The following is a 27224-nucleotide window of genomic DNA, read 5'->3' on the forward strand; positions in this document are numbered from 1 at the left end:
CGTGTGTGTGTGTTTGAGAGACAGAGAGAGAGTCTGAAAGTCCATGCCATGTACGTGTTGCATGTTAACCAGCCAGTGATTTTTCAAACTTTTAATTAAAACAACAGACAGTGCAAGTTGCTGTGGCGCATTCAGGCTGACTGAGACCCGTGCCGGTGCCCGTTCCCGCACCTAGTCGCGAACCGGCCGTCGTGTTCACGCCATGGATCTCAGGGTTCGCGAACCGGAAAGTTGGTCTGCAATGCGAACTGCAAAATATTCGTTTTTTCTCTGCAAACTGTGACGAAAACGTGGCCGTCAGCAAGTTTATCCGGGTAACACAGCCATGTGCAGAAAAAGTTCAGAGCCCGGTATGAACACGGGCGGTTCACAGATAAGCACTTTAGTGCTGAAAGTAACTGGTGCGGGCACTGGCACCAGCTCCGTTCTGGTCGACCTGAAAACCACCAGGAAGGAACCAAACCATGTACATGACACAGACATGATCTCTCTCTGAATCTAGGTCTCCCACCTCTACTGACAACATTATATTTCTCTTTAAATATCCTTCCCTTTCACAAAAAGTGTTGCTATGCACACTAACCCAAACAAGATTAAAGATTGGGTTGAGGTGACAGTCTCAGGAGCCGCTATGAGTCATCCACTAGTCACAGCATCCAGGGTAGATGGGGAGAGGCTGTGAGTGCTAGTCACACTGTGCCAGGGGTAGACAGGGAGAGGCTGTGAGTGCTAGTCACAGTGTGCCAGGGGTAGATGGGTAGAGGCTGTGAGTGCTAGTCACACTGTGCCAGGGGGTGACAGGGCGAGTGCTAGTCACACTGTGCCAGGGGTAGACGGGTAGACAGGGCGAGTGCTAGCCACAGTGTCCCAAGGGTAGACAGGGCGAGTGCTAGCCACAGTGTCCCAGGGGTAGACAGGGCGAGTGCTAGTCACACTGTGCCAGGGGGTGACAGGGCGAGTGCTAGTCACACTGTGCCAGGGGGTGACAGGGCGAGTGCTAGTCACACTGTGCCAGGGGTAGATGGGTAGACAGGGCGAGTGCTAGTCACACTGTGCCAGGGGTAGATGGGTAGACAGGGCGAGTGCTAGTCACAGCGTCCCTCTCTCTGCTCCATTTATGATCCTGCCTCTGAATTTGTTGGCTGAAGGATGAATCCCCTGAAAACACCTCTGCCTACAATACCTCTGCTCTGCTACAGTAGCTCTGCTCTGCTTCTGTGTTTGGCAGAGTTCTCCTCACAAACCACCAAATCAAATCTACCTTCATGAATGTGTCTGAGGGCCCATTGTGTATGTCAGTGGCAGCAAATTAAGCTAATGTCCTCCAATAGCAAAGCAGCCTTGGGGAGACCAGTCACCATGTCCCTCTGATGGGCAGTACGGACAGACCAGTCACCATGTCCCTCTGATGTGAATGCTGTTCTTTTCTAGGGTTGGTGGGGTGGGGCTGGTGGGGTGAGGTGGGGTGGGGTGAAGGCTAATGCTGATCTGCATTGTTGTTTTAGGGTCGCTAGCTGGTTGGTGAATGCTAATGCTGATCTGTGTTGTTGTTTTAGGGTCGCTAGCTGGTTGATGAATGCTAATGCTGATCTGTGTTGTTGTTTTAGGGTCGCTAACTGGTTGGTGAATGCTTGTCATGGTGATGCCAAGAAGTGTCACCAATTCACGGCCTGTACTAATCAGAAAGATGATGAAACCAAATACAATACAGAGCCCCTCACTGCAATATCAGTAGTGTGTAGTCGCATGTTTAGACCGTCCACTGATGCGCATTAAGGAGCTGTGGTGAAGGACTGGGCGGTATTGAAGTGAAGTAGCTAACAAACTGGCATTCTATATGTTGTAAAACACACCTCTTAGAAAGTCAAATGGTTTCAGTAAAGCATAGTTTTATGTATCAACAATTTGTTCTGCATGAACTCTGACACTCGTACTGTACTGAAATATCTTTACAAAATCTATATGTGATGGTGAGGGAACAACATACTTTGCATCAACAGTTAACCAGATGAAATGTAACATGTGTATAAAAATGCATTTCTTAACCTCAAACAGAGGAAAAATACCTAAACATAAACAATTTCTGAGCTCCATCATAATGGTATGAGATGAATCATAAAATCTCCTATATTTAGAGAATGTAGTTTCATTTGGGTTAAGATGACATGTGCTGTACTGTTTTATTTTGACGATTTTTATTTTGTTTTATTTTTATGTATTTTTCCCAGAAAAAAACCCAATAAACTGATATAAATATGGTCAACTGAAACACACATTTAATCTTATGTTACCATGTGCATCCATGTGAACTACTGAGTGGTGCTATACAGTATTAAGGTATCTATTCACTTCTAATTCTTTGGGCTAGGCTTGAGGGATCAACACTACGATACTGCAGAGAGAAAACACTTAACTTGACGCCAGCGTCACATGGATGACATAACACTGTCATAACAGTCATGCATGTGTCTGACTGACATTGTGTCAAACATTACATTTTTGTCATGAAGTGACATTCGGTTATGGTTAAGGCAGCCCTAACATTGTCAACTTGTCATGACCATAACACGTTTATGCCATTGATATCATGCTCATCACTTGTACATGATTGACACTATTATGACACTCTTTTGACACTATTATGACATTGTTATGTTATACATATGACACCGACGCCATGTAAAGTGTAACAAAAAACAAAAACATGTGGTCATTAAGTTGCACCTGGTTTAATTAACCTGATCCCAAAGCCCTGAGGTGACACAGCTCATTAGATTGTGTTAATCCAACACCTAGAGAGGAGAACTAACAAGGGGAATGTTCATTTCAACCTGATCTCCAAAAATTCTGTGCTCCTGGACACGGATGTTAAGGACGCGAAATCCAGGAGCACGGAATTTTGGCAAAATCCGTGCTCCTGGACACAGATTTTTGAGATCATGTTGTTCATTTGGACATTCCAAGTGTTGAAATCTTACTGTAAAATGTACTGGGTAGTAATTATTAGTGAGTGCTTCACTCCTTGTCCACTATGCTCTATGTACTGTATGTATGTATGCACACTGACCTCTGACCTCTTCTAAACCGTTACACTAACATGGCACACGGTTGAGTAGACACCTCGGTTACGGTTACGCGCATCATCTGTCATGGCCGCTCCCATTTGTGGTGGCCATGTTGTTCCGCAGGTTGGTCTGGTGATGATTGATTGGTTGGTTGGTTGGTGGGTGTGTGTTTGATTGGTTGGTGGGTGTGTGTGTGTTTGGTTGGCTGGCCGGTGGGTGGGTGGGATGGAGGTTGACCTCCGCCTAACATTTTGTATTTTGTTTTACTTTTCATTCTCCATGATGGAAATATACAGGTGGCTGTGATTGGTGTCTCTCAACACATGTGAACGCTGCGTTCACAACATAAAGTAGTAAGATGCTGCCGCTGCGTCTGACTAGGTCCAAAAATATAACAGCATTCTCCTATGTTGTTGAAAACGGTGTCTATGTAAATGCATACAAATCAACCAACCAACCAAACAACCTCAAAGAAACGATTCCAAAAGGAATGCACACATCTGAAAACGAGAAATATGTGGAGGAGGAGGAGATCCTTTTCAACTATCAAAACAAAATCAAAAGAAAACAGAGAAGTCGCTTGCCATAGATTCACAAGAAAACACCATGTTAAATGTACTGTCAACAAGATACTCTCAGTCCATCCATGCATGATATGCTATCACTGACGTTTCCAGAGGTCCAGTGTATTGAGGAATTTGTAGTCGCAACAGCAGACTGACAACTGACAGTCATTAGAAGTTACCAAAAACAGAAACAAAACAAAAATAAAATTACTTAAACAAACCAACAAAAATGGCAATATAACCAATGCTAAACATATAGCACAATTAAAATTAATGAGTAATAATTTACAAACCCTATTGGTAGATCTCAATCAATCGAAGTCCACTCTACATTCTAAATATCTTAGAATGATTGTTAAAACGTACAGTACATTGTTTTGTGCAATGACAATTTACACACTCTGCTTTAAATCATGTACTTCCAAAATATTACACAGTGCACCTTTAAATCATGTACTTTCATTGCCATTTGACCAAATTGTTATCATTGTGCACACACGGTGACAAATAAAAACCCAAGTTTTTTTTTTTAATTTTAGTTACATACCAAACAGATACAGAAGTGTACAGAGCTCAATCTGGGGGGCAAAACTGAACATAACACAAGGACATTGTCAAACTCAACAACAATTTTACTGCATAACATTTTTTTCAATTCTGTTTCAAATCAGGTTGCCAAATAGCTATGTCTCATTCACTCCCTCATCCTCTATCCCTCCCTCTCCTCTTTCTCCCTCTCCATCCTCTCATCTATCCACCTCATCTCCTCTCATCTCATCTCTCTACACTGCGTCTGCTGCAGTATCCGGGTTAGAGAAAAACACGCGATAACTGTGTGATTACTGGCCCCGTGGGAGATACCCGTTTAGCGTTTAGCATCAAAACTTGAGGAGGAGGAAGTGGAGGGCGAGCAGCAGGGCGAGGAGGCCGCTCCACGTCTGGCTCTCCGCTCTCCAGGCCGCGTTCACATCCTGCACTGCTCCAGGACCTGCGGAACGCCAACACACAACAACCACAGACAGCACAGCATCCCTGTTAGCAACCATCGCCATGGCAATTGCAGCATCCCTTATCAGAAGTGTCAAAAGTAAAAATACAAGTGAATTGGTGCTGTAAGCAGCCTACTACAACACTAGCACATGATATTACATACGGTATCATTTACACCACTTATTCCATTGTAGCTAATGAGGTAGATAGACTGTGTTGTTACTGAAAAACACTAAAACCCCAACAAGGACCCACCACAAACTTGATCCAACCAGCGCAGAGTCAACTGATCGTAAGACAAGTACACAAGTCTAGTGGTTACTCAGATAAGTTACCTGTGTTGGAAGGAAACTGTGTTTCTATTTTTTACTTTTATTTTTTACTTCTGACACCTCTGCCCCCCATCAGCCCTGTCTCCATGGTGAGAAAGTTTTAGGGAGTCTGTTAACACATGCCAGAGATACAGTAATGGCTATTTTGTCTCTTTGGGCACGTATCAAAACGCCCCGCTAAAAGCAGTTCAATTACGGCTGCTGCTATGCTACGGATGCTCCCATTTCAATGCCCTGACATGGGAGCTGAAATAATGAAGGTACATAAACTAGAACCCTCACCCCTACTAGAACCCTCACCCCTACATAAACTAGAACCCTCACCCCTACATAAACTAGAACCCTCACCCCTACTAGAACCCTCACCCCTACTAGAACCCTCACCCCTACTAGAACCTTCACCCCTTCATAAACTAGAACCCTCACCCCTACATAAACTAGATCCCTCACCCCTACTAGAACCTTCACCCCTACATAAACTAGAACCCTCAGCCCTACATAAACTAGAACCCTCACCCCTACTAGAACCCTCACCCCTACTAGAACCCTCACCCCTACATAAACTAGAACCCTCACCCCTACATAAACTAGAACCCTCACCCCTACTAGAACCCTCACCCCTACATAAACTAGAACCCTCACCCCTACTAGAACCCTCACCCCTACTAGAACCTTCACCCCTTCATAAACTAGAACCCTCACCCCTACATAAACTAGAACCCTCACCCCTACTAGAACCCTCACCCCTAGTAGAACCCTCACCCCTACATAAACCCTCACCCCTACATAAACTAGAACTCTCACCCCTACTAGAACCCTCACACCTACATAAACTAGAACCCTCACCCCTACTAGAACCCTCACCCCTACTAGAACCCTCACCCCTACATAAACTAGAACCCTCACCCCTACATAAACTAGAACCCTCACCCCTACTAGAACCCTCACCCCTACTAGAACCCTCACCCCTACATAAACTAGAACCCTCACCCCTACTAGAACCCTCACCCCTACTAGAACCCTCACCCCTACATAAACTAGACAACACTATCTAGATAAGCCTCTACTAGACTGACAGCCCTCACCCCTCCGTCCAATAGAGAACGCTATAGGGAGTCAAACTCTCAGTACTGTTTCTTGTGGGGGGATCCCATTTCTCATTGTGATTGCAGCACACCAGACTGCACACAATCAACACCTGACGGCTAACGGCAGCAGGCTCTGTGGAGTTGAGTCTGAGTGAGTGATGGTGAAGAGTATTCAGACTCCTTCACACAGCGATCAGTGTTGCAAACTGAAGCTGAGACCCAGGTCTAGCCAGTACTGTTGTGTGACTTCACACCTTTTCAAGTCTGTGTGCATGTGTGTGTGTGTGTGTGTGTGTGTGTGTGTGTGTGTGTGTGTGTGTGTGTGTGTGTGTGTGTGTGTGTGTGTGTGTGTGTGTGTGTGTGTGTGTGAAAAACCTAGAGCTGATACACTACACAAACGGTACACTGCTTGCTAATCAAGTACTGTAGTCTAGCATGTAAGTGAAACTATAGTTAATGAGTTAGTTAGTGATTTGGTCGAGTTTAAACTACGAGTGATACGATAGTAGTTCAGTAGTGACAGAGTAGTACTACAGTGATGAGTTTGGTGGAGTTTAAACTACTAGTTTAGATAGTGACAGTTTTAGCCATTTGTTCACAAACCTTCGGACACTGTATAGGTTTCAGTCATAGAGTTAAGAGTTTGAACCTCTGTAGAGTTTAGAGTGTGAACCTCTGTCTCTAACACAGTTGGCTCTGTCTCTAATACAGTTGGCGTTGTTTCTGTAAAAAGAGCTTTGGTCCACTAAAAGCAAACACAACAAGAAAACAATTTTTATAACAAATAAAAACGTACAACGAAGGAAGACAATAAGCATTAAACGTTTGAAATACTTCTCTCTAAATACCTAAACTTTGAGTGTATTGAAGCAATGAAGTACATTAGCTCCAAGTGCTTAGCGGTGCCATTAAGCTGGCCATTTGAAGGTGCACTGTGTATGATTGCCATTAAGATGGTCATTTAAGGCAGTACATTTGATGCTCTCTGTGCACTATTTATTTACCCATTAAGACAACAGAGGCGTCACACTGTCACACTCCTGAGAATGAGCGCTCTGCACTGAACAGTTTGACCTGAAGACGTCCCCCAATGGCACTATAGGAGGCCGTTTTAACCCAATGGCACTATAGGGGGCCGTGCCCAGTGTTTAAATTTCTCTTTGATGTCGTAACAGAGTGACTTCTAATTCTGCTCTCCTTCGTCTGAAGTGTCGGTGTGGTTTCTCACGGGGTCATGTTAATATCTCCCGCTATGAAGATTAATCCACATCCTGAGCTGAGGATTTTGACTCCAGCTTCCCACAATTTAAATCATCGTCATTAATGAATCTCAAGAGATATGTTCGTAAATTGGTTGTTAATTCTAATGCAATGTTAAAAATAGGTCATATTTTTGGGGAATGCACACAGCAACAAAAAAAACCTTTCTGCCCTGTGTGTGTGTCTGTCTGTCTGTCTGTGTGTGTGTCTTGGAATGTGTGTCTTGTGTGTCTTGGCCAAATGTGTTGTGTGGCCCCTGTGACAGGGAAACACAGAGGATGTTTGGCCTGTGAAGTGTGTGTGTGTGTGTGTGTGCATGTGTCTGTGTGTGTGTGTGTGTGTGTGTGTGTGTGTGTGTGTGTGTATGTGTGTGTGTGTGTGTGTGTGTGTGTGTGTGTGTGTGTCTGTGTGTGTGTCTGTGTCTGTGTCTGTGTCTGTGTCTGTGTCTGTGTGTGTAACCCTCCACCAAATTATTTTAAATAGCTGCATTCATGTCATATTCAGAAGATCTTGCAATGGTACGAATACTGTAAAGCCTGCACTCTTTCACACTGCAGATGGCGCCCAGCAAATCAATACTACAAACATGATTATTAAACAAATATACACATCCTGTGCAAACATGCAAACACAATAGACACAGTAGACAAGTAAATCAAGACATGTACTTACACACAGTGGAGAAGAGAAGCGCATGCAAGAACCAAAATGAAGCCGGCAGGTAGAAGTGCGGGGTGCAGGAGACAAGGGAGTGATGAGGAGAGAGGACGGGGGGTGGAGAGGAGAGGAGAGGAGAGGAGAGGAGAGAGGAGGAGAGGAGAGAGGAGGGGGTGGAGGAGGAGGAGGAGGAGGAGAGGAGAGGAGAGGAGAGGAGAGGAGAGGAGAGGAGGAGAGGAGGGGGGGTGGAGAGGAGAGAGGAGAGGAGAGGAGAGGAGAGGAGCGGGTGAGAGAGGAGGGGAGAGGAGAGAAGGGCACAGGACAGGAGGAGGAGGAGAGAGGAGGAGAGGGGAGGAGAAGAGAGGAGAGGAGAGGAGAGGAGAGGGGAGAAGAGAAGAAGAGAGGAGAAGAGAGGAGAGGAGAGAGGAGAGGAGAGGAGAGGAGAGGAGAGGAGAGGAGAGGAGAGGGGAGAAGAGAAGAAGAGAGGAGAAGAGAGGAGAGGAGAGGAGAGAGGAGAGGAGAGGAGAGGAGAGGAGAGGAGAGGAGAGGGGGGGGGTGAAGAGAGGAGGGGGGGGGGGGGGTGGAGAGGAGAGGAGAGGAGGGGGGGGTGGAGAGGAGAGGAGAGGAGAGGAGAGGAGAGGAGAGGAGAGAGGAGAGGAGAGGAGAGGAGAGGAGAGGAGAGGAGAGAGGGGGGGGGTGGTGGAGAGAGTAGGGGTGGGGGGGTGGTGGAGAGGAGAGGAGAGGAGGGGTGGGAGAGGAGAGGAGAGGAGGGGTGGGGGAGAGGAGAGAGGAGAGGAGGGGGGGGTGGAGAGAGGAGAGGAGAGGAGAGCAGGGTGTTTTTAGGGTGTGTGTAGGGTGGGTGAGCGGGAGGGTGGATAGGAGAGGAGAGGAGAGGAGAAGAGAGCAGGGGAGTGGATAGGAGAGGAGAGCAGGGGAGAGCAGAGGAGAGGAGAGGAGAGGGGAGGGGAGGAGAGGGAAGGAGAGGGAAGGAGAGGAGAGGAGAGGAGAGGAGAGGAGAGGAGAGGAGAGGAGAGGAGAGGAGAGGAGAGGAGAGGAGGGGAGGAGAGGAGAGGAGGAGGGTGTTTTTAGGGTGTGTGTAGGATGGGTGGGCAGGAAGGTGGGTGGGAAAAGAAACATGAAAAATCATCACAGAATGAAACAGCATTTGTCATCTCAGCAACAGCAATTGGCAACATTCACATCGGAGATGAAATCATCTCAGCATGAGGCAGGAGAGAGAAAGGAGAGAGGAGGAGATGAGGAGAGGAGAACAGAGAAGAGGAGGGAGGAAGAGAAGAGAAGAGAAGAGAAGAGAAGAGAAGAGAAGAGAAGAGAAGAGAAGAGAAGAGAAGAGAAGAGAAGAGAAGAGAGGAGAGGAGAGGAGAGGAGAGGAGAGAGAGAGAGAGAGAAGAGAACGAGAGAGAGAAGAGAAGAGAAGAGAAGAGAAGAGAAGAGAAGAGAGGAGAGGAGAGGAGAGGAGAGGAGAGGAGAGGAGAGGGGAGGGGAGGGGGAGGGGAGAGGAGAGGAGAGGAGAGGAAGGGGAGAGGAGAGGAGAGGGAGGGGAGGGGAGGGGAGGGGAGGGGAGAGGAGAGGAGAGGAGAGGGGAGGGGAGGGGAGAGGAGAGGACAGGAGAGGAGAGGAGAGGAGAGGAGAGGAGAGGAGAGGAGAGGAGAGGAGAGGAGAGGAGAGGAGAGGAGAGAGGATGAAATCATCTCAGCATGAGGCAGGAGAGGAGAGGAGAGAGGAGCAGATGAGGAGGAGAGGAGAACAGAGGAGAGGAGGGAGGAGGAGAAGAGAGAGAGGAGAGAGGAGCAGATGAGGAGGAGAGCAGCGACACACAGAGACGAGTAACTGTCACCTCGACCCACTTAACCTGTCACTCTCTCACAGCAGCTAAATTGGCATTCAACATCATGTGGCTATCAACATCATGAAATAAAATGTTGGACTTGTAAACATCTCAAAATTGAGAAAAACAGACAACAATATTAACTAAAGAGTAAAGAGTGGAGTGACGCTTGTTTATTTAGAAGGCGGTGGAACACATTTCTACCAGGCAGGTGCTGGCGTGCAATTATCTAAGCGAGTCGTGTTAGCGGAGAAGTAATCTAGCCAGCTCACGGGGGCGTGACACGGGTAGATATCACATTAACGCCCCCCCTGCTATCTATTGTTCTGGCTGCGTGTCTGACATTCAGATTCAGATGTTAGTGAAGGGAGCCGCTTGGTGAAGGGAGTCGCTTGGCTAAATCAGAGCATGCAGAGCCATTGACATACAGAAACGAGCAGTTCAAAACTACCAAGCAGGGCTCTAAATTAACAGCAGCCAACCGGCCAAATGTTTGTCAAAGTACTGCTTGGCTGGTAGGAAAGACGAACCACTTAAACTCATTAGTGAGCGTGTGTTTGGCTAGTAAGGTCAGCATCTACTGATGCCATTTTGACTGGGGATGAAATAAGTTAATTTAGAACCCTGCAACCAAGCATGTTCTCATGCTGACAAACAGAAACAGGCGGTTCAAGACAACATGACATATTGACATGACATGACATATTGACATGACATGACATATTGACATGACATATTGACATGACATGACATGAGGTGTTCTGGTGCGGTCCAGTCCGGCGTGCATGATCTCATGCTGCAGTACGGCGTGCTTTACCAACCTTGCAGTAGCGTTGAGCTAGTGGGCTCTACAACCTCTACACAACAAAAGCAAAAACAAACTCAAATGTAAAACCAAGCAGCCATGAACAGGGGTAATGATGACCAAAGGCATTGCAAAACTCTCTGTCGCTCTTTCGGATTAAGTGTAAGATGTTTGAGAAAAGCACTGTTATAGAGGTCTTTTTTCATCAGAATAGCAAATAATCATAACAAGAACACAAGAAAAAACACAAGAATTAAAATGCCTGCCCTGACATGTGAACCATCAGTGAGGATTAAGTGATATTAGCGTTTTTTATTGTTACACCAAATGGTTTATAAATGCTTTAAATTTAAATCAATGCAGCAGATATCAAGATGCCTTTCAGACTCCCCAGCTGGCATACTGTAGTAAAGTGAAATGTGTGTGCGCCCCAATATGGCGCTGGCTTCTCACCAAACAGGATCATGCTGGTGTTAGCGCTACCGAGAGTATTGACGGCAACACAAGTGTAGTTGCCATAGTCCGCCTCAGATACGTTGAAGAAAGTCAGCGTTGAGAGAGGACCACTGTCTTCAATCTCAAGGCCCTCAACACCGGTGAATACTCTGCAGAGAAGAAGAGAAGAGAGAAGAGATTGTAAATCATCTGTTTTTCTCTGTGTTTCTTTCTTTCTTTCTTTCTTTCTTTCTTTCTTTCTTTCTTTCTTTCTTTCTTTCTGCACCACGAAGCTGTGACAACAACACCTCTCTGCTAAACGATCTGAATAGTTTCTTTGCCCGCTTTGAAGCACAAAATGACACTCACCCACAGAAAACTCCCCCTCCCCCCCATGATCAACCCCTTTACCTGTCCTCTGCCAGTGTTAAGAGGACACTGGCCACCATCAACCCACGCAAAGCAGCTGGCCCAGACAACATACCAGGCCGAGTGTTGAAGGATTGTGCAGAAGAGCTGAAGGATGTCTTCACAGACATCTTTAACATCTCTCTGGAGCAAGCAGTCATCCCATCACTTTTCAAAGCTGCTACCATCATACCTGTGCCGAAGAAATCATCACCATCATGCTTCAATGACTACCGTCCTGTAGCACTGACGCCCATAATCATGAAGTGCTTCGAACGGCTAGTCCTGTCACACATCAAAGCCACCCTACCCCCCACCCTAGACCCCTACCAGTTCGCATACCGAGCCAAGCGATCCACGGAGGATGCAATTTGCTCTGCCCTCCATCCAGCCCTCACCCACTTGGACAATAAAGACTCATATGTGAGAATGCTGTTCATTGACTTCAGTTCAGCATTCAATACCATAATACCACAACAACTCATCAGAAAACTGGACAAACTAGGTTTCAGCACCTCCCTCTGCAACTGGCTGCTGGACTTCCTGATGCAAAGACCACAAGCAGTACGGGTAGGGAACAACACCTCGAGCACCCTGACCCTGAGCACGGGGGCTCCGCAAGGCTGTGTTCTCAGCCCCCTGCTGTTCACGCTGCTGACACACGACTGCACAACGACCCACAGCACTAACCATCTAGTGAAGTTTGCGGATGATACAACACTGGTGGGCCTCATCACCAAGGGCGATGAGACTCACTACAGAGAAGAAGTAGACCTGCTGGCCAGATGGTGCAAAGACAACAACCTCCTGCTGAATGTCAACAAGACCAAGGAGATTGTTGTCAACTTCCAAAGGGTCCAAAAACAACTGCCACCACTGACCATCGACGGCGATGCTGTGGAGAGAGTGAGCAGCACCAAGTTCCTTGGAGTGCACATCAGCGACGACCTCTCTTGGACCACCAACACTACATCACTGGCGAAGAAGGCCCATCAGCGTCTCTACTTCCTGCGCAAACTAAAGAAGGCAAGTGCTACACCCTCCATCATGACAACATTCTACAGAGGAACCATAGAGAGCGTCGTGTCCAACTGCATCACAGTGTGGGGAGGAAGCTGCACGGAGAAAAACAGGAAGACACTCCAGCGTGTTGTGAACACAGCGAAGAAGATCATTGGAGTACCACTCCCCTCCCTGCAGGACATTTACACCACACGCCTCACCCGGAAAGCACTGATGATCATCAAAGACACAAGCCACCCTGCACACAAACTGTTCAGCCTCCTGCCCTCTGGAAAGAGGTACAGGCGCCTCCGCTCCCGTACCACCCGGCTGGCGAGCAGCACAATGCACCAAGCGATCAAGATGCTGAACACTCAACCCACTCTCCCTCCACTGTCAGCCTCTAGCCAGCAAGGCCACTGACAACCCCCCCCCCCCACTGTCAGCCTCTAGCCAGCAAGGCCACTGACAACCCCCCCTCCCCATCCCCCACCACCATATCTGCGACTGAACATTCCACCTGCACTACTATACTTGTGACTGAACTTTCAACCTGCACTAACTCAAAACATGCACACACACACACACACACACACACACACACACACACACACACACACACACACACACACACACACACACACACACACACACACACACACACACACACACACACACACACACACACACACACACACAAGCACACTGCACTTTCTGCACTAAACCCAACATACACACACTGACACACACACACACACACACACACACACACACACACACACACACACACACACACACACACACACACACACACACACAGACACACGAACACACACACAAGACGCACACCGCACCTTCTACCTGCACTAAACACATACACACACACACACACACACACACACACACACACACACACACACACACACACACACACACACACACACACACACACACACACACACACACTGCTGCTGGTGTACTTGACAGACCTTTTTATATTTATTTTCTTCAAAATGCTACTATTACCATGTCAGAACGCTATAAAGGACTTTTTTTAGGAAAAGCACAAAAACACAACAAATACCTCTTAATGTATGTCCTCTACAAGTCTTCTGTTGTCCAGTCTTGCACTTTAAATGTCTGTATGAGCACTGTCTATGTCCATACTGTCTTAAGTCCATGTATAAGTACTGTCTATGTCTATACTGTCTATGTCCTTACCTTAATTAGTCTATGTCTGTATGGGAAAGCAAGAAATGTAATTTCAAATTCTTTGTATGACCAGTGCATGTAAAGAAATTGACAATAAAACCTACTTGACTTGACTTGACTTCTTTCTTTCCTTTTTCAGCTCCATCCCATTTTCTAACCACACATTATAGCATAAGATCAGAAGGCTTTTGAACATTTATAATTCCCCACTCTAGAACATTCCTGGGCAGAATATTTTGTCATGTGAGCTACAGTGAAAAAATAATAATTAAATTTTTAATAAAGGAGGGAAAATCATGGTGGGAGCAATGTAATGGTGTTTTTGGGTGGTGCGAGAGGTACTATGTTTATCACTGATTCTTGAGAAAGTGGCTAAAACAGGTTGTAATCTTGAAAGAAAAAAACGAAGAGAATTACAAAATAATATGGTATATCCTCGTAGACAAAGGTCTTGGCTTTTCAGAAATGCACAAGGCCAATCTCCTCATTTTGATTTTTTTTTCAGAAATCAGGTTTTTCTCGGATCATACCTTGTTTTTTGTCAACACCGTCAGACACAATTAAAAGCAATAAAAAGTGTATTGATTTGGTTGCATATGTATCTGGAGTTTTTAAGCGATTGTGTGTGTTTGTTGGCTCACACATACGCCTTTAAATGTTGAAAATTCACTTTCATTCTATTTTAATACTGCTTAATGTGTTCTAATTTAAAAATATGTGCTGTCAGACAATGCTTACTTAATGCCTAAATAGATCAAACAATTTTTTGTAATTTCACAAATATTTGTGTAGGCTTAAATTTGCTATTACTTTGATAATTTAACAACTCCAAAGGAAAATTTTCTAAGCACATTCATTTACAGTATTTCTCAATTGGTTTTGCACATTTCTCGAATATCTCTCGCAATTTGAAAAACATAATATTCAGTCTCAAAACAGCTTTAACAAATGGCAAAACACCGTGGATGACCTGCAAAACCGAGTCTCTTGCTCAAAGCCCTTATTTGTCTTTCAAAACCAAGTTTTTTGTGTCAATGAACATATCAGCACCAGCAGAATGGTTAGTCATTGTGTCATAGTGTATGGACAAGCTAGTCAAATCAATTGCTCATGTTGTCAATTGATTAGTACACTCTTGAGGATCTTTTCTGCAGCGAAATGCTGTTTAGATTGGATGGGAAATCTTGTAAATTCAGTTTTATATTACATTGATCAGATAAGATTGAGATAGTTTCATGCATTCAGTGACAGCTTTTTTAAGTGATATGACAAAAGCAATTGATAATGTACGAAATCACTGAGAATTGTACACAGCCGTAGCATGGTGGACGAGAGCATTTGCTATATGCCAAGAACAATAAGAAACTGATTTGACCATGTGCACAGGTAACACCAGGAAGTCACAATTGAACAAAGACTTTTGGGAATCATTATTCTGTTGTGAGAAATGTACAAAACCAATTGAGAAAAACTGTAAAATGTCCAAAACTCCTTCTTACGGTGGTGACTTAAGAACTGACGGTGGTGACAGTAATCTGAAGGTGGTGAAAGTGACCTAATTATTACCTACATTTAGCAAAATAAATAGCCCTCTCAAGTCAATGACATCTAGCATAAACACTTTATTTTTGTATGTGCACAGTATGTTTGTGCATGTGTTTTTTCTTCATTTGTTAGATACTCTAGGAAGTAGGCCTAGATTATTGAAAATGTGGCATAAACAGGTTTTAAGTTGTTCAAATCCAAAATATAGAGGAGTATTATCATAGATGAAGGTCTTGGCTCTGCAGTGAATGTATTGGCCAAGCTCCCCATGTTTCACATTTTTCATAAAATGGGCTCTTTCTTGGTTTTGTCACCAGCGTCAGACAGAATTAGAAGTAAAAAAAATATGTTCACTGTATTTAAGTGAATTACTTTTACAATTCAACATAATTGTAGATACTTATTGGAAGCATATTCTTAAAACTTGTCAAAAACATGTAAAACACATGCTTTTTTGTGAACTGCATCAGATGTCACCACCGTCAGGTTTTGTGACAAAAAACAATCCAAATGCACCTCAGTGGAGGCTGGAGTAAAAGTTTGGGTCACAATTATTACTAACATGTCTGGTAATGTTTCATTAACCAGCACAATTTAGCAAAATATGGAACAAGATGATGAGCGAAACAAAATCTGACGGTGGTGACATCTGACGGTGTGAGACAAAAAAACACTCTTTTACATATTATGCATTTTTTGCTCACATCAGCCACTTCGTTTTCGCTCTGTTTCTTAGGGGCTTCAAGCCGCTTCTGAAAACGTATATATAATTAACATTAATGTAACATAATACTATTAAAACCACCGACGGTGTTGACAGGTTATGGTTGGGACAGTACCAGTGTCCAAACAAATTAGCAAATTGAAGAGAAAATAGTAAACTTACAGGAGCCTCTGTGATGGTGAGGTATGCAGTAGAGCTAAAGTTTTGAAAAGGGGTCCTAAGTAATGATAATGACCTTGTGCATACCTGATTTTATTGTCTTTTTAAAAAAATCTGACGGTGGTGACTAATATGCTGGACACACTTTGAGCAATCAGAAAATAGTAGTAAATATTGTTTTACATGCACTATGTGCATATCTGCAGAACCACTTCAATATGGACTTTCACATCATGGTGATATTATTCAATAATATCAGTGATTTTTACATTTTAAGTCAATTGAAATGATGATGTCTGTCCTTGGGACAGCTGTTTTTACAGGGTGTGGGCAGGTTTATAGCCATGAAAAGTAATACAATTACACTTGAATATTTCAAACGACTGTACATTTGTGTAACAGACCCCTGGGTCTTTACCTGGATTCATTTTGTTCATGAAAATGTAGTTTATTTTCAACAGAATTGGCAGTTTATTGCTGAGACATGTTTTAGCCGCTTTCTCAAGAATCAGTGTTATGATGTGCTATGTAATGGTGGTTTGAGGCAGCGCTGGACTGGGGGAGATATAGGGCCCGGGCACTTTTGGCTTAAAGGGCCCCCTCATAATTAGGGGGCGCAGAACTGACTCATCGGTGGGCTCCGCACCATCGTGGGCCCCTATATTCAGAAATGTAAAAAAATTAATAATTATTATTTTTTTATTTCTGAAAATAGGGGCCCACGAGGGTGCGGGGCCCACGGGGAAATGCCCGCTGTGCCAGATGGCCAGTCCAGCCTTGGTTTGGGGTACTATGTTTATGATGTGCTATGACCAGGCTGTGTTTCGGGCCTGAAGGTCGTTTGAGGGTCGTGCTGTACCTCCTGTCGTCACGGTACCACTCGAAGTCGGCGGCGGGCACGGCATCCGCTTGGCACTGCAGGACGCCACGCTGGCCCAGGGTCACGCCCACATCCACACCCTCCGACAGGGAAGGCGGATCTAGACACACACACAGGACAGCACACACACACACACACACAAACACACACAAACATGCACACACACACACACACACACACACACACACACACACACACACACACACACACACACACACACACACACACACACACACACACACACACACACACACACACGAAGGAGTGAGAAACCTTTGATCATGAATTGCAGCTGTTTGACAAGAGGATCAGATGTTTTTGCTTGTTTAGTTATTTGTCTATTGTTCAAAGTCTGGGTTGATTGATCCCCGGGAGGAGATTGTAATATAATAATGAAATGCAATGTCCTCTATGTAATATAATAATGCAATGTAATGTGATTTAATGTAATGCAATGCAATGTGATTTAATGTAATGCAATGCAATGTAAAGTAATGTAATGTGATTTAATGTAATGCAATGCAATGTAAAGTAATGTAATGTGATTTAATGTAATGCAATGCAATGTAAAGTAATGCAATGTGTATAATGAGATGTAATGTGTACAGTAATGTGAGTGTCTTACAGTTGACGGTGAGCTCCACTGTCTGGGTGTCGGTGGCCACATTGTAATGTAATGTAGTGTAATGTAATGTAGTGTAATGTAATGTAATGTAATGTAATGTAGTGTAATGTAATGTAGTGTAATGTAGTGTAATGTAGTGTAGTGTAATGTGATGTGAGTGTCTTACAGTTGACGGTGAGCTCCACTGTCTGTGTGTCGGTGGCCACATTGTATTGTAATGTACTGTGATGTAATGTACTGTAATGTAATATAGAGTAATGTGATGTGAGTGTCTTACAGTTGACGGTGAGCTCCACTGTCTGGGTGTCGGTGGCCACATTGTATTGTAATGTACTCTGATTTGCTGTACTGTGCTGTAATGTACTGTAATGTAATTAAGTGTAATGTAATTTAATGTGTGAGCGTCTTACAGTTGACGGTGAGCTCCACTGTCTGTGTGTCGGTGGCCACATTGTATTGTAATGTACTGTGATGTACTGTAGTGTAATGTAATATAGTGTAATGTGATTACAGTTGACGGTGAGCTCCACTGTCTGCGTGTTGGTGGCCACATTGTAATGTAATGTACTCTGATTTGCTGTACTGTGCTGTAATGTACTGTAATGTGGTGTGATGTAATGTAATGTGTGAGCGTCTTACAGTTGATGGTGAGCTCCACTGTCTGTGTGTCGATGGACATATTGTAATGTAATGTACTGTGATGTAATGTAATGTGATGTAGTGTAGTGAAGTGTGAGTGTCTTACAGTTGACGGTGAGCTCCACTGTCTGGGTGTCGGTGGCCACATTGTAATGTAATGTAGTGTAATGTAATGTACTGTAGTATAATGTAGTGTAGTGCAGTGTAATCTAATGTAGTGTAATGTAGTGTAATATAATGTAATGTACTGTAATGTAATATAGAGTAATGTGATGTGAGTGTCTTACAGTTGACGGTGAGCTCCACTGTCTGGGTGTCGGTGGCCACATTGTATTGTAATGTACTCTGATTTGCTGTAGTGTAATCTGCTGTAATGTAATACAGCGTAATCTACTGTAATGTAATATAGTGTAATCTGCTGTAATGTAATCTAATCTAGTCTAATTTGCTGTAATGTAATATAGTGTAATGTGATTACAGTTGACGGTGAGCTCCACTGTCTGCGTGTTGGTGGCCACATTGTAATGTAATGTAGTGTAATGTAATGAGTAATGTGTGAGCGTCTTACAGTTCACAGTTAGCTCCACTGTCTGCGTGTCGGTGGCCACGTCGTTGACGGCTGTGCACTCGTACGTTCCCGCCCGCTGCCTGGAGATGGACTGGATCTCTAGGAACTCATCCTCCGTCGTCAGGACCTGGGCTGTAGCGACACACAAGATAAATATGATAAATAAACATTATAAACAGCTTTACAGCAAGAGCAAGTTGTGGATCTCATTGCACTCATCCTCTGTCGTCAGGACCTGGGCTGTAGCGACACACAAGAGAAGCAGAAATATATGATATAAATAAATAAATGTTATAAACTACAAATGCACTCAGAGAGTGCAGACATCCGCAAAGGAAGCTGTTTGATAGAACATTTGACCATGCTACACTCTGATTTAATTTCAAGTCTTTCTGTCTTGTTGTTGTGGAGTTAAAAACTGTAATGTCCTATTCTGCAATGGTGATCCGGATCACCCCCAACAACTAAACAAGATTTAATCAACATTTGTTCATAACTTTCTGAGTAATCCTGCTGACACACAGACAGACTTCAGACAAACAAACAAACCAACACGACCGAAAGCATAACCTCCTTGGCAAAAAAACCCTCCTTGGCTCCTTGGATAAAAAAGCTTGTACAGCGAGAGCAAGTGGTCCAATAAACCAACAAGAATAATTAGCCAGACGCTAACAGAAAACACATTGTGTGCGTGTGCATGTGTGTATAAGTGCATGTGCGCGTGCGTGCATATAGTGAGTGTGTGCGTGCGTGCGTATAATGTGTGTGTGTGTGTGTGTGTTTGTGTTTGTGTTTGTGTTTGTGTGTGAGTGTGTGTGTGTGTGTGTGTGTGTGTGTGTGTGTGAGTGTGTGTGTGTTTGTGTGTGAGTGTGTGTGTGTGTGTGTGTGTGTTTGTGTCTGTGACCGTGAGCGCGTGTGTGTGTGTGTGAGCGTGCATGATTGTGCATGTGAAAGTGAGAATGAGAGAAATCAAGGAAAACATGGCAGTGGAACAAGCAGGGTTGTTGGAACACGAGCTACGCGAAACATGAAGACCTCTGTGATCAAAGTGTTGCAGTGCTTTCTGCTTGTTACGAGTGGAAAGGGAATAAAAAGCAAGGAAGAGGAGAGACTAAAGGGCATAGGAACACGCTAACAAATAATTACATTTCCACAGCGATCCCTCAGGGTCAATAGCAACCAACTAACTAGCCAACCAGAACAGGAAGCAGTCAGCTGTCACCCGAGAGGCCATCTTGGAATATTAATGTGATATTTTTAAAAGAAACAGTTTGAAAAAAATAATAAATTAGTCCTTTCAAAACATGACAGAAGACAGAACTAAAGAAAGGACCTCTGCTTCCCAGAGAGAGCAGCATGCAAGGTTGCGCTAGCGGATAGCAAACATGTCTTAAAACTGAGGAATTTGGCAAAAGATTTAACACATGAACTTAAAATAATAATAAAAAAAGTTCAATTCAAAATAAAGAAAAGACCTCTGCAGTGTGAATCTCCTGGAGTGGTTCCCAATGTGCTGCTGTGTGCTAATTAGAGCAGGAGAGATGGGTTTCTGCTGCCTCCTCCCAGTGGCGCCCCCTGGCCAGCGCACTGATGCACAACACAGCACTACACTGGCCTTATGTGTTATAACTCTACTCTACACAACACAACTCTGGCCGTATGTGTTCTACTCTAAATACTCTACTCTACTCTACACAACACTGGCCATATGTGTTATAACTCTACTCTACTCTACTCTACTCTACACTACTCTACACAACACAACACTGGCCATATGTGTTATAACTCTACTCTACACTACTCTACTCTACACTACTCTACTCTACTCTACACAACACAACACTCTACTCTACTCTACACAACACAACACTCTACACTACTCTACTCTACTCTACACAACACTGGCCATATGTGTTATAACTCTACTCTACTCTACTCTACTCTACACTACTCTACACAACACAACACTGGCCATATGTGTTATTACTCCACTCCACTCCACTCCACTCCACTCCACTCCACTCCACTCTACTCTACACAACACTGGCCATATGTGTTATAACTCTGCTCTACTCTACTCTACTCTACTCTACTCTACTCTACTCTACTCTACTCTACACTACTCTACTCTACTGTACTCTACTCTACTCTACTCTACTCTACTCTACACTACTCTACTCTACTCTATGATACTCTACAGTATACTACTCTACTCCACACTACTCTACACTACTCTATTCTACACTACTGCACTCTACTGTACACTACTCTATTCTACACTACTCTACTCTACTCTACTCTACTCTACACTACTCTACTCTACTCTACACTACTCTACTCTACTCTACTCTACTCTACTCTACACTACTCTACTCTACTCTACTCTACTCTACACTACTCTACTCTACTCTACACTACTCTACACTACTCTACTCTACTCTACACTACTCTACTCTACTCTACTCTACTCTACTCTACTCTACTCTACTCTACACTACTATACTCTACACTACTCTACTCTACTCTTCACTACTCTACTTTACTCTACTCTACTCTACTCTACTCTACACATGTGTGTCATGGGTCTGGAAGACACCAAGAGGAAACAGAACTCAGACACTTACAGCTTATACACTCATAGAGACAGAAGAAAGGGAGGAGGAGGAAGAGGAGGAGGAGGAGGAAGAGGGAGGAGGAGGAGGAAGAGGGAGGAGGAGGAGGAGGGAAGAAGAGGAGGAAGTGGAAGGAGGGTAGAGGAGGAAGAGGAGGAGGAGGAAGAGGAGGAGGAGGGGGAGGAAGAGGAGGAGGAAGAGGAAGAAGAAGAGAAAGAGGAGGAGGAGGAGAAAGAGGAGGAGGAGGAGGAGGAAGAAGAGGAGGAGAAGGAGGAAGAAAGGAAGGAGGAGGAGAAAGAGTAGGAGGAGAGGAGGGGGAGGAGTAAGAGGAGGAGGAGGAGGAGGAAGAGGGGGAGAAAGAGGAGGAGGAGGAGGAAGAAGAGGAGAAGGGAGGAGGAAGAGGAGGAGGAGGAAGAGGAGCAGGAGGAAGAGGGGGAGAAAGAGGAGAGGAAGAGGAGGACTAGGAACACAAGGAGGAGGAGGAAGAAGACAATAAGGGCGAAAGAGGTGGGGAGGAGGAGCAGGTAGAGCAGGATGAAGAGAAGGAGAAGAAGGGAGGAGACAAGGAGAAAGAAGAGAGGAGGAAGAGGAGGAGAAATGCTAATAGAATCACTGTACGGCTGTGACAATATTGTTAAATTGTGCCAGCAGTGTGCCATGAACATTATATGGAAATGTAGAGTGAGGCTTTGCACTGCTGTTTTATGGTCTTACTATATATAATGACCAACTCTAGACAACAAGGACACAGCTGAGGCAGCTGCTTACACACACACGCACGCACGCACGCACGCACGCACGCATGCACGCACGCACACACACACAGTTACACACACACAGCTCCACCACTCATCCTTCCCACGTGTTCGCAGGGTGTGCTGACAGGTGTAAACATCTTTCAGGATCCACAGCGCACGTCTGTCTAAAGTGACAATACTATTCCAGCGACGCGAGGCAGACAAAGGAGAACAAGCCTTTTACCCCGCTCAATAACAGCAGAGGAGAAAAAGCCTTTTACCCTGCTCAACAACAGCAAAAGACAAATACAGAGACATTATCTTGTCACAGCTCTGTTAGGGGGCCATTGATGCGGTAGCCTACATTTTGGTGTTGTCACTTTTATGGGAACAAAAGCAGAAAATCGCCCCTTGAATATCACAATATTGATAAGGGGATGATAGAGGAGTGGAGGAGGAGAGTCCTGAAGAATAGGTGATGATGAAGGGATGAGAGAGGAGAGTCCTGAAGAATAGGTGATGATGAAGGGATGAGAGAGGAGAGTCCTCTACAATAGGTGTTGATGAAGGGATGAGAGAGGAGAGTCCTCTACAATAGGTGTTGCTCAGATGACAGCTCACAAAGGAGAGTCCTCTACAATAGGTGTTGCTCAGATGACAGCTCCTGTCCCCCTCCACTAAAATCACTTATTCCACATGTGTTATAGTAAAAACCATACCAGCACTCCACACACACACACACACACACACACACACACACACACACACACACACACACACACACACACACACACACACACACACACACACACACACACACACACACACACACACACACACACTCACACACACACACACACACACACACACACACTTCAATATAGACATGGACACACACGCTCGCACAGACACTAATACACACACAAACACACAGACCCTCCTTCCCTTCTCTTCTGTCTCGGGTGTCTCTGTGTGTTGCGCTCTGGTGCTCATGACAACATGAACAGGGAGGCAGAACAGGCTCTGAGCGAAGCAGCAGCTCTTCAAGGGGTCATGACCTTTGACCTTCCCCATCTAGCTGGACATGGAGGTCACACTGTCTTGGTGTGTCTTCTCCCCTGCGTTATTGAACTAATAGAATAATGTATTCTTGCCCTACCGTGGCTGATATGGTAGGGCACACGTTTACCACTCCCCCGACCCGGCTTCGATTCCCGGTCCGGGTCCGGGTCCGGGTCCTTTGCCGGTCCTTCCCCGTCTCTCTCTCCCAGCTCACTTCCTGTCTCTCCTCCACTATCCTGTCTCACAAGAAACAATAAAGGCTGAAAAGCCCCCCCAAAAATACTTAAAAAAAACATGAATAATTTGTTCTGCTGGACTATGGGTCTGGCTGGGTCCTGTAGACAGTATACTGCATCTGGCTGTGTCTGAGGGAGACGAATAGACAGTGACTCATCACCCCAGCCAGGGGGGTACTTTATTTAACTCATTGTGTCCTGGAGCGACATATACGAGTACATTCAAGTTCTTGATATTTGAGCTGTTTATTAAAGATTTGAGTATGTTACATCTGAATGAACCCTATACTAGTGCAAAATGAAGGTTCTAGATTTTAAATGTAACCTATTTCATGTTTGTAAGTGCTTCGGAGGCTGAGATATTTAGGATTTAATAGGCAGAGGGCATCCTTTCCCAAAAAGGGCTTAGGACAAAATGGGTTAACACACCACAGGCCCATGTCTGCATGCTCTACGCAGAAATGAAATGTTCACATTCGCCAGGGGTGAAAGTAGACCTGTGTGCATTGGTGCATAGCACTGGTGTAAAATGCACAGCCGGAGCGCAGTACTGGTAAGAGAATACACATACAGCCACAGTATAACATTTGAGACAAGTGCCCTATGAAAATGCACCTGGAATAGTCATGCAGCGTTATAAAGAGGATCTGTTTGCACTTGTCCTGATGTTGGCATTGGAAGGGCAGATGTTGCAAGGGACATTGTGACTGATTTTTTATTGAGTGCCCTTGCTGCATGTCAAGTTCTGTCTTTGAAACAGTGAGAAGATAGAGCATAATATGACAACTCTTATCATGAAATAAGTACCACATTGCCCATGGTAGAACAATGTCTTCTTTTCACTTTTGAGGCGAGAGAGAGAGAGAGAGAGAGAGAGAGAGAGAGAGAGAGAGAGAGAGAGAGAGAGAGAGAGAGAGAGAGAGAGCATAATTGATAAAATCAGAACACACACAAGACACACAGAAATTGTGCCCTGACCAAAACCATGCCTAAACCTAACCTGTCACAGGAGCACGAGTTAACATGCAGTCATGCTGCACGTATGCGAGACGGTTCAAGTTGGCGTGATATCAGGATTGAGATGCAGGATGCCACCAGAGCGAGTCCACAGGCAATCTTACACAGGCAACTCTCTTTCTTCAAAACTGCGCGTACACACACACACATAAACACACGTGCGCGCACACACACACACACATACACGCACACACACACGTACACACGCATGCACGTACGCACGCACGCACGCACGCACACACACACACACACACACACACACACACACACACATAAACACACACACACACACACACACACACACACACACACACACACACACACACACACACACACGCACACGCACACGCACACGCACACACACACACACACACAGAGGATGCCACCGGAGCGAGTCCAGCAGACCAATCCTCTCCAGATTTCACGGCTGCCACATGCAATACTGTCACAGCAGTGTCATCAGCAGCACAAGGGGACACAGGCAGACATGAAAGGCAGATGAAGAGACAAACGATGCAGAGAAAAGGAGACGCAAACACAAAAGAATGAAAAGAAGAAGAAAAACAAAGACAAAGGAACAAATATTGTATTGAACCATGCATTATAGAGAAATGTGAAAACGGAAAGAATTAATGATTTTCTTCAAAACCATGAAGTGTACCTTATCTACCGCTGGCATCTACTCTATACTCTTCTCTTCTCTACTCTACTCTACTCTACTCTACTCTACTCTACTGTACTCTACTGTACTCTACTCTACTCTACTCTATTCTACTCTACTCTAGTCTATTCTACTCTATACTCTACTCTACTCTATTCTACTCTTCTCTACTCTACTCTACTCTACTCTACTCTACTCTACTCTACTCTACTCTACTCTACTCTACTCTTCTCTACTCTTCTCTACTCTATACTCTACTCCATTCTACTCTACTCTAATCTACTCTACTCTTCTACTCTATTCTAATTTACTCTACTCCATTCTACTCTACTCTAATCTAATCTACTCCATTCTACTCTTCTCTACTCTATTCTATTCTATACTCTACTCTATTCTAGTCTTCTCTACTCTAGTCTAGTCTTTTCTACTCTACTCTATTCTAGTCTTCTCTACTCTATTCTACTCTCTACGCTTCACAGTGGGTCATGTTTCTTCAAGAGCAGAAAGACTTCAGTCACTTACATACTCCTGACACCAGGAACAAGAACATCAATAATGCAATAGTCAAACTTAGGCAATGTGACGCAAAAACAAAGAGAAGAAAAAATGAAGAGAAAAAAGCAAACCAAAAGAAAAAATAGGGGAAAAAAGAAAAGGATAGAAAGGCGAGAAATAACAAGAGAAAGGAAAGGGAAGAGCTACTGTACGATTCTGTCTGCCATTACGGCAGTCATGGGTAAGTGGTTAGGGCCCAAAGGTTGCCGGTTGGACTCCCGATCCGCCAGGTTGGTGGGGGGAGTAATTAATCAGTGCTCTCCCCCATCCTCCTCAATGAGTCAAGTCAAGTCAAGTCAAGTCAAGTCAGCTTGTCAGTTTCTTCATATGCACAAGTCATGCAAGGAAAATAAAATTACGGAGGGCAACAACAACAGTTCTTGTTAGTGGAGGACTGAGGTAGTGCAGGTAAGGTGCAGTCCCGTGGTTCAGTGTATCTGCTGTCTGTCAGTCTCAGCTGCCATGCTGAGTCTTAGTGGTGGATGGGCGAGACACACGTGTATAGGGTGACTATCTCCATGACAGGAAAATGGAGGACATATTTTAGGACGGGGGGTTTTGGGGGTCCTCGCCCTAGAATATTTGCGTTTGAATGCATTTTTGTCCGGCCTTAGGAGAGGGGAGGAGAAGACGAGAGAGGAGAAGAGAGGAGAGGAGAGGAGAGGAGACGAGACGAGACGAGACGAGACGAGACGAGACGAGAGGGGGCTAGTTGAGATAGGCGGGGAGATATCTTATACAGGGTATATGGTAAAAAAAAGTGGCCATATGCTGTATTGCATGGACTTTGTAGTGAATTAAAATGCAAGTTATTTTGCTGAAGTTCAGAAAAACCCTTGGGATATGTGATTTATAACTTTGTTAATTCAACGTTTGAACAACACTCACCTTGCAGAACTGGCATAATTTGACACACTAAAAAGAGAAGCAACAGAGAGTTTGGGGAGACGCTGTCTCTTGAATGCAAAGACGGCTTTTCTACACTTAAGAAAACTAAAGAAGATGCAACCTGCCAGTTTCACTTTGCTGTGAACCATTAAATCGCCTCTTTCAACCCAGTTCACTGACATGCCACATCCGTGCCTAACTGCCGGATATATCACTTAGGATGTCAGAGACAGGCCAGCACCGTACTAGATCAACAAAGCAATAAAGTCGCCGTGCCTGAGTCTGAGTCTGAAAGAGACAGAGGTGTAAAGATCGTTGTATCTAATTCTGTTTAATAATTAAGTACCGCTTGGCCTCACGCCCACTTGATATTGAAGCCTGTGCAGCTCAGACAATCATGACAAAAAGAAATAGTGATGAATTATGAAGTACTGTACAGTATACCAAATAATACTGAAGTACAGCCATTTCTCATAGTGATTTATGGCAATCAAAAGGCTTTTTTGGAGCCGAAGATGTCATAATGGGTTTGTGAAATATCCACCATTAAAAGCAGTCTGAGAGTAAATCTCCAATGATCTAAACAGTTAAGAGTGGAGTATTCTCCAAGAATGTAGAGAGTTTCAGGTATCGGTACCTCTACATCC

At 44.6% G+C, this 27224-nt stretch overlaps 1 protein-coding gene across 1 annotated transcript in view; it reads right to left on the reverse strand.

Annotated features, from left to right (window-relative positions):
• Window positions 1-1637: 1637 nt before the first annotated feature.
• Window positions 1638-27224, reverse strand: part of ntm (neurotrimin) — an 83669-nt gene continuing 58082 nt past the window's right edge. The window contains exons 8-12 of the mRNA XM_063204151.1: window positions 18810-18941; window positions 16957-17077; window positions 11066-11217; window positions 10629-10664; window positions 1638-4619 (exon numbers count right to left, since the gene is read on the reverse strand). Of these exons, the coding sequence (XP_063060221.1) occupies window positions 4510-4619; window positions 10629-10664; window positions 11066-11217; window positions 16957-17077; window positions 18810-18941 (551 nt within the window). The 3' untranslated portion in view covers window positions 1638-4509. The remainder of the gene's footprint in view (window positions 4620-10628; window positions 10665-11065; window positions 11218-16956; window positions 17078-18809; window positions 18942-27224) is intronic.

This window comes from Engraulis encrasicolus, chromosome 7 (assembly GCF_034702125.1).
Source record: "Engraulis encrasicolus isolate BLACKSEA-1 chromosome 7, IST_EnEncr_1.0, whole genome shotgun sequence".
Lineage (NCBI taxonomy): Eukaryota > Metazoa > Chordata > Actinopteri > Clupeiformes > Engraulidae > Engraulis > Engraulis encrasicolus.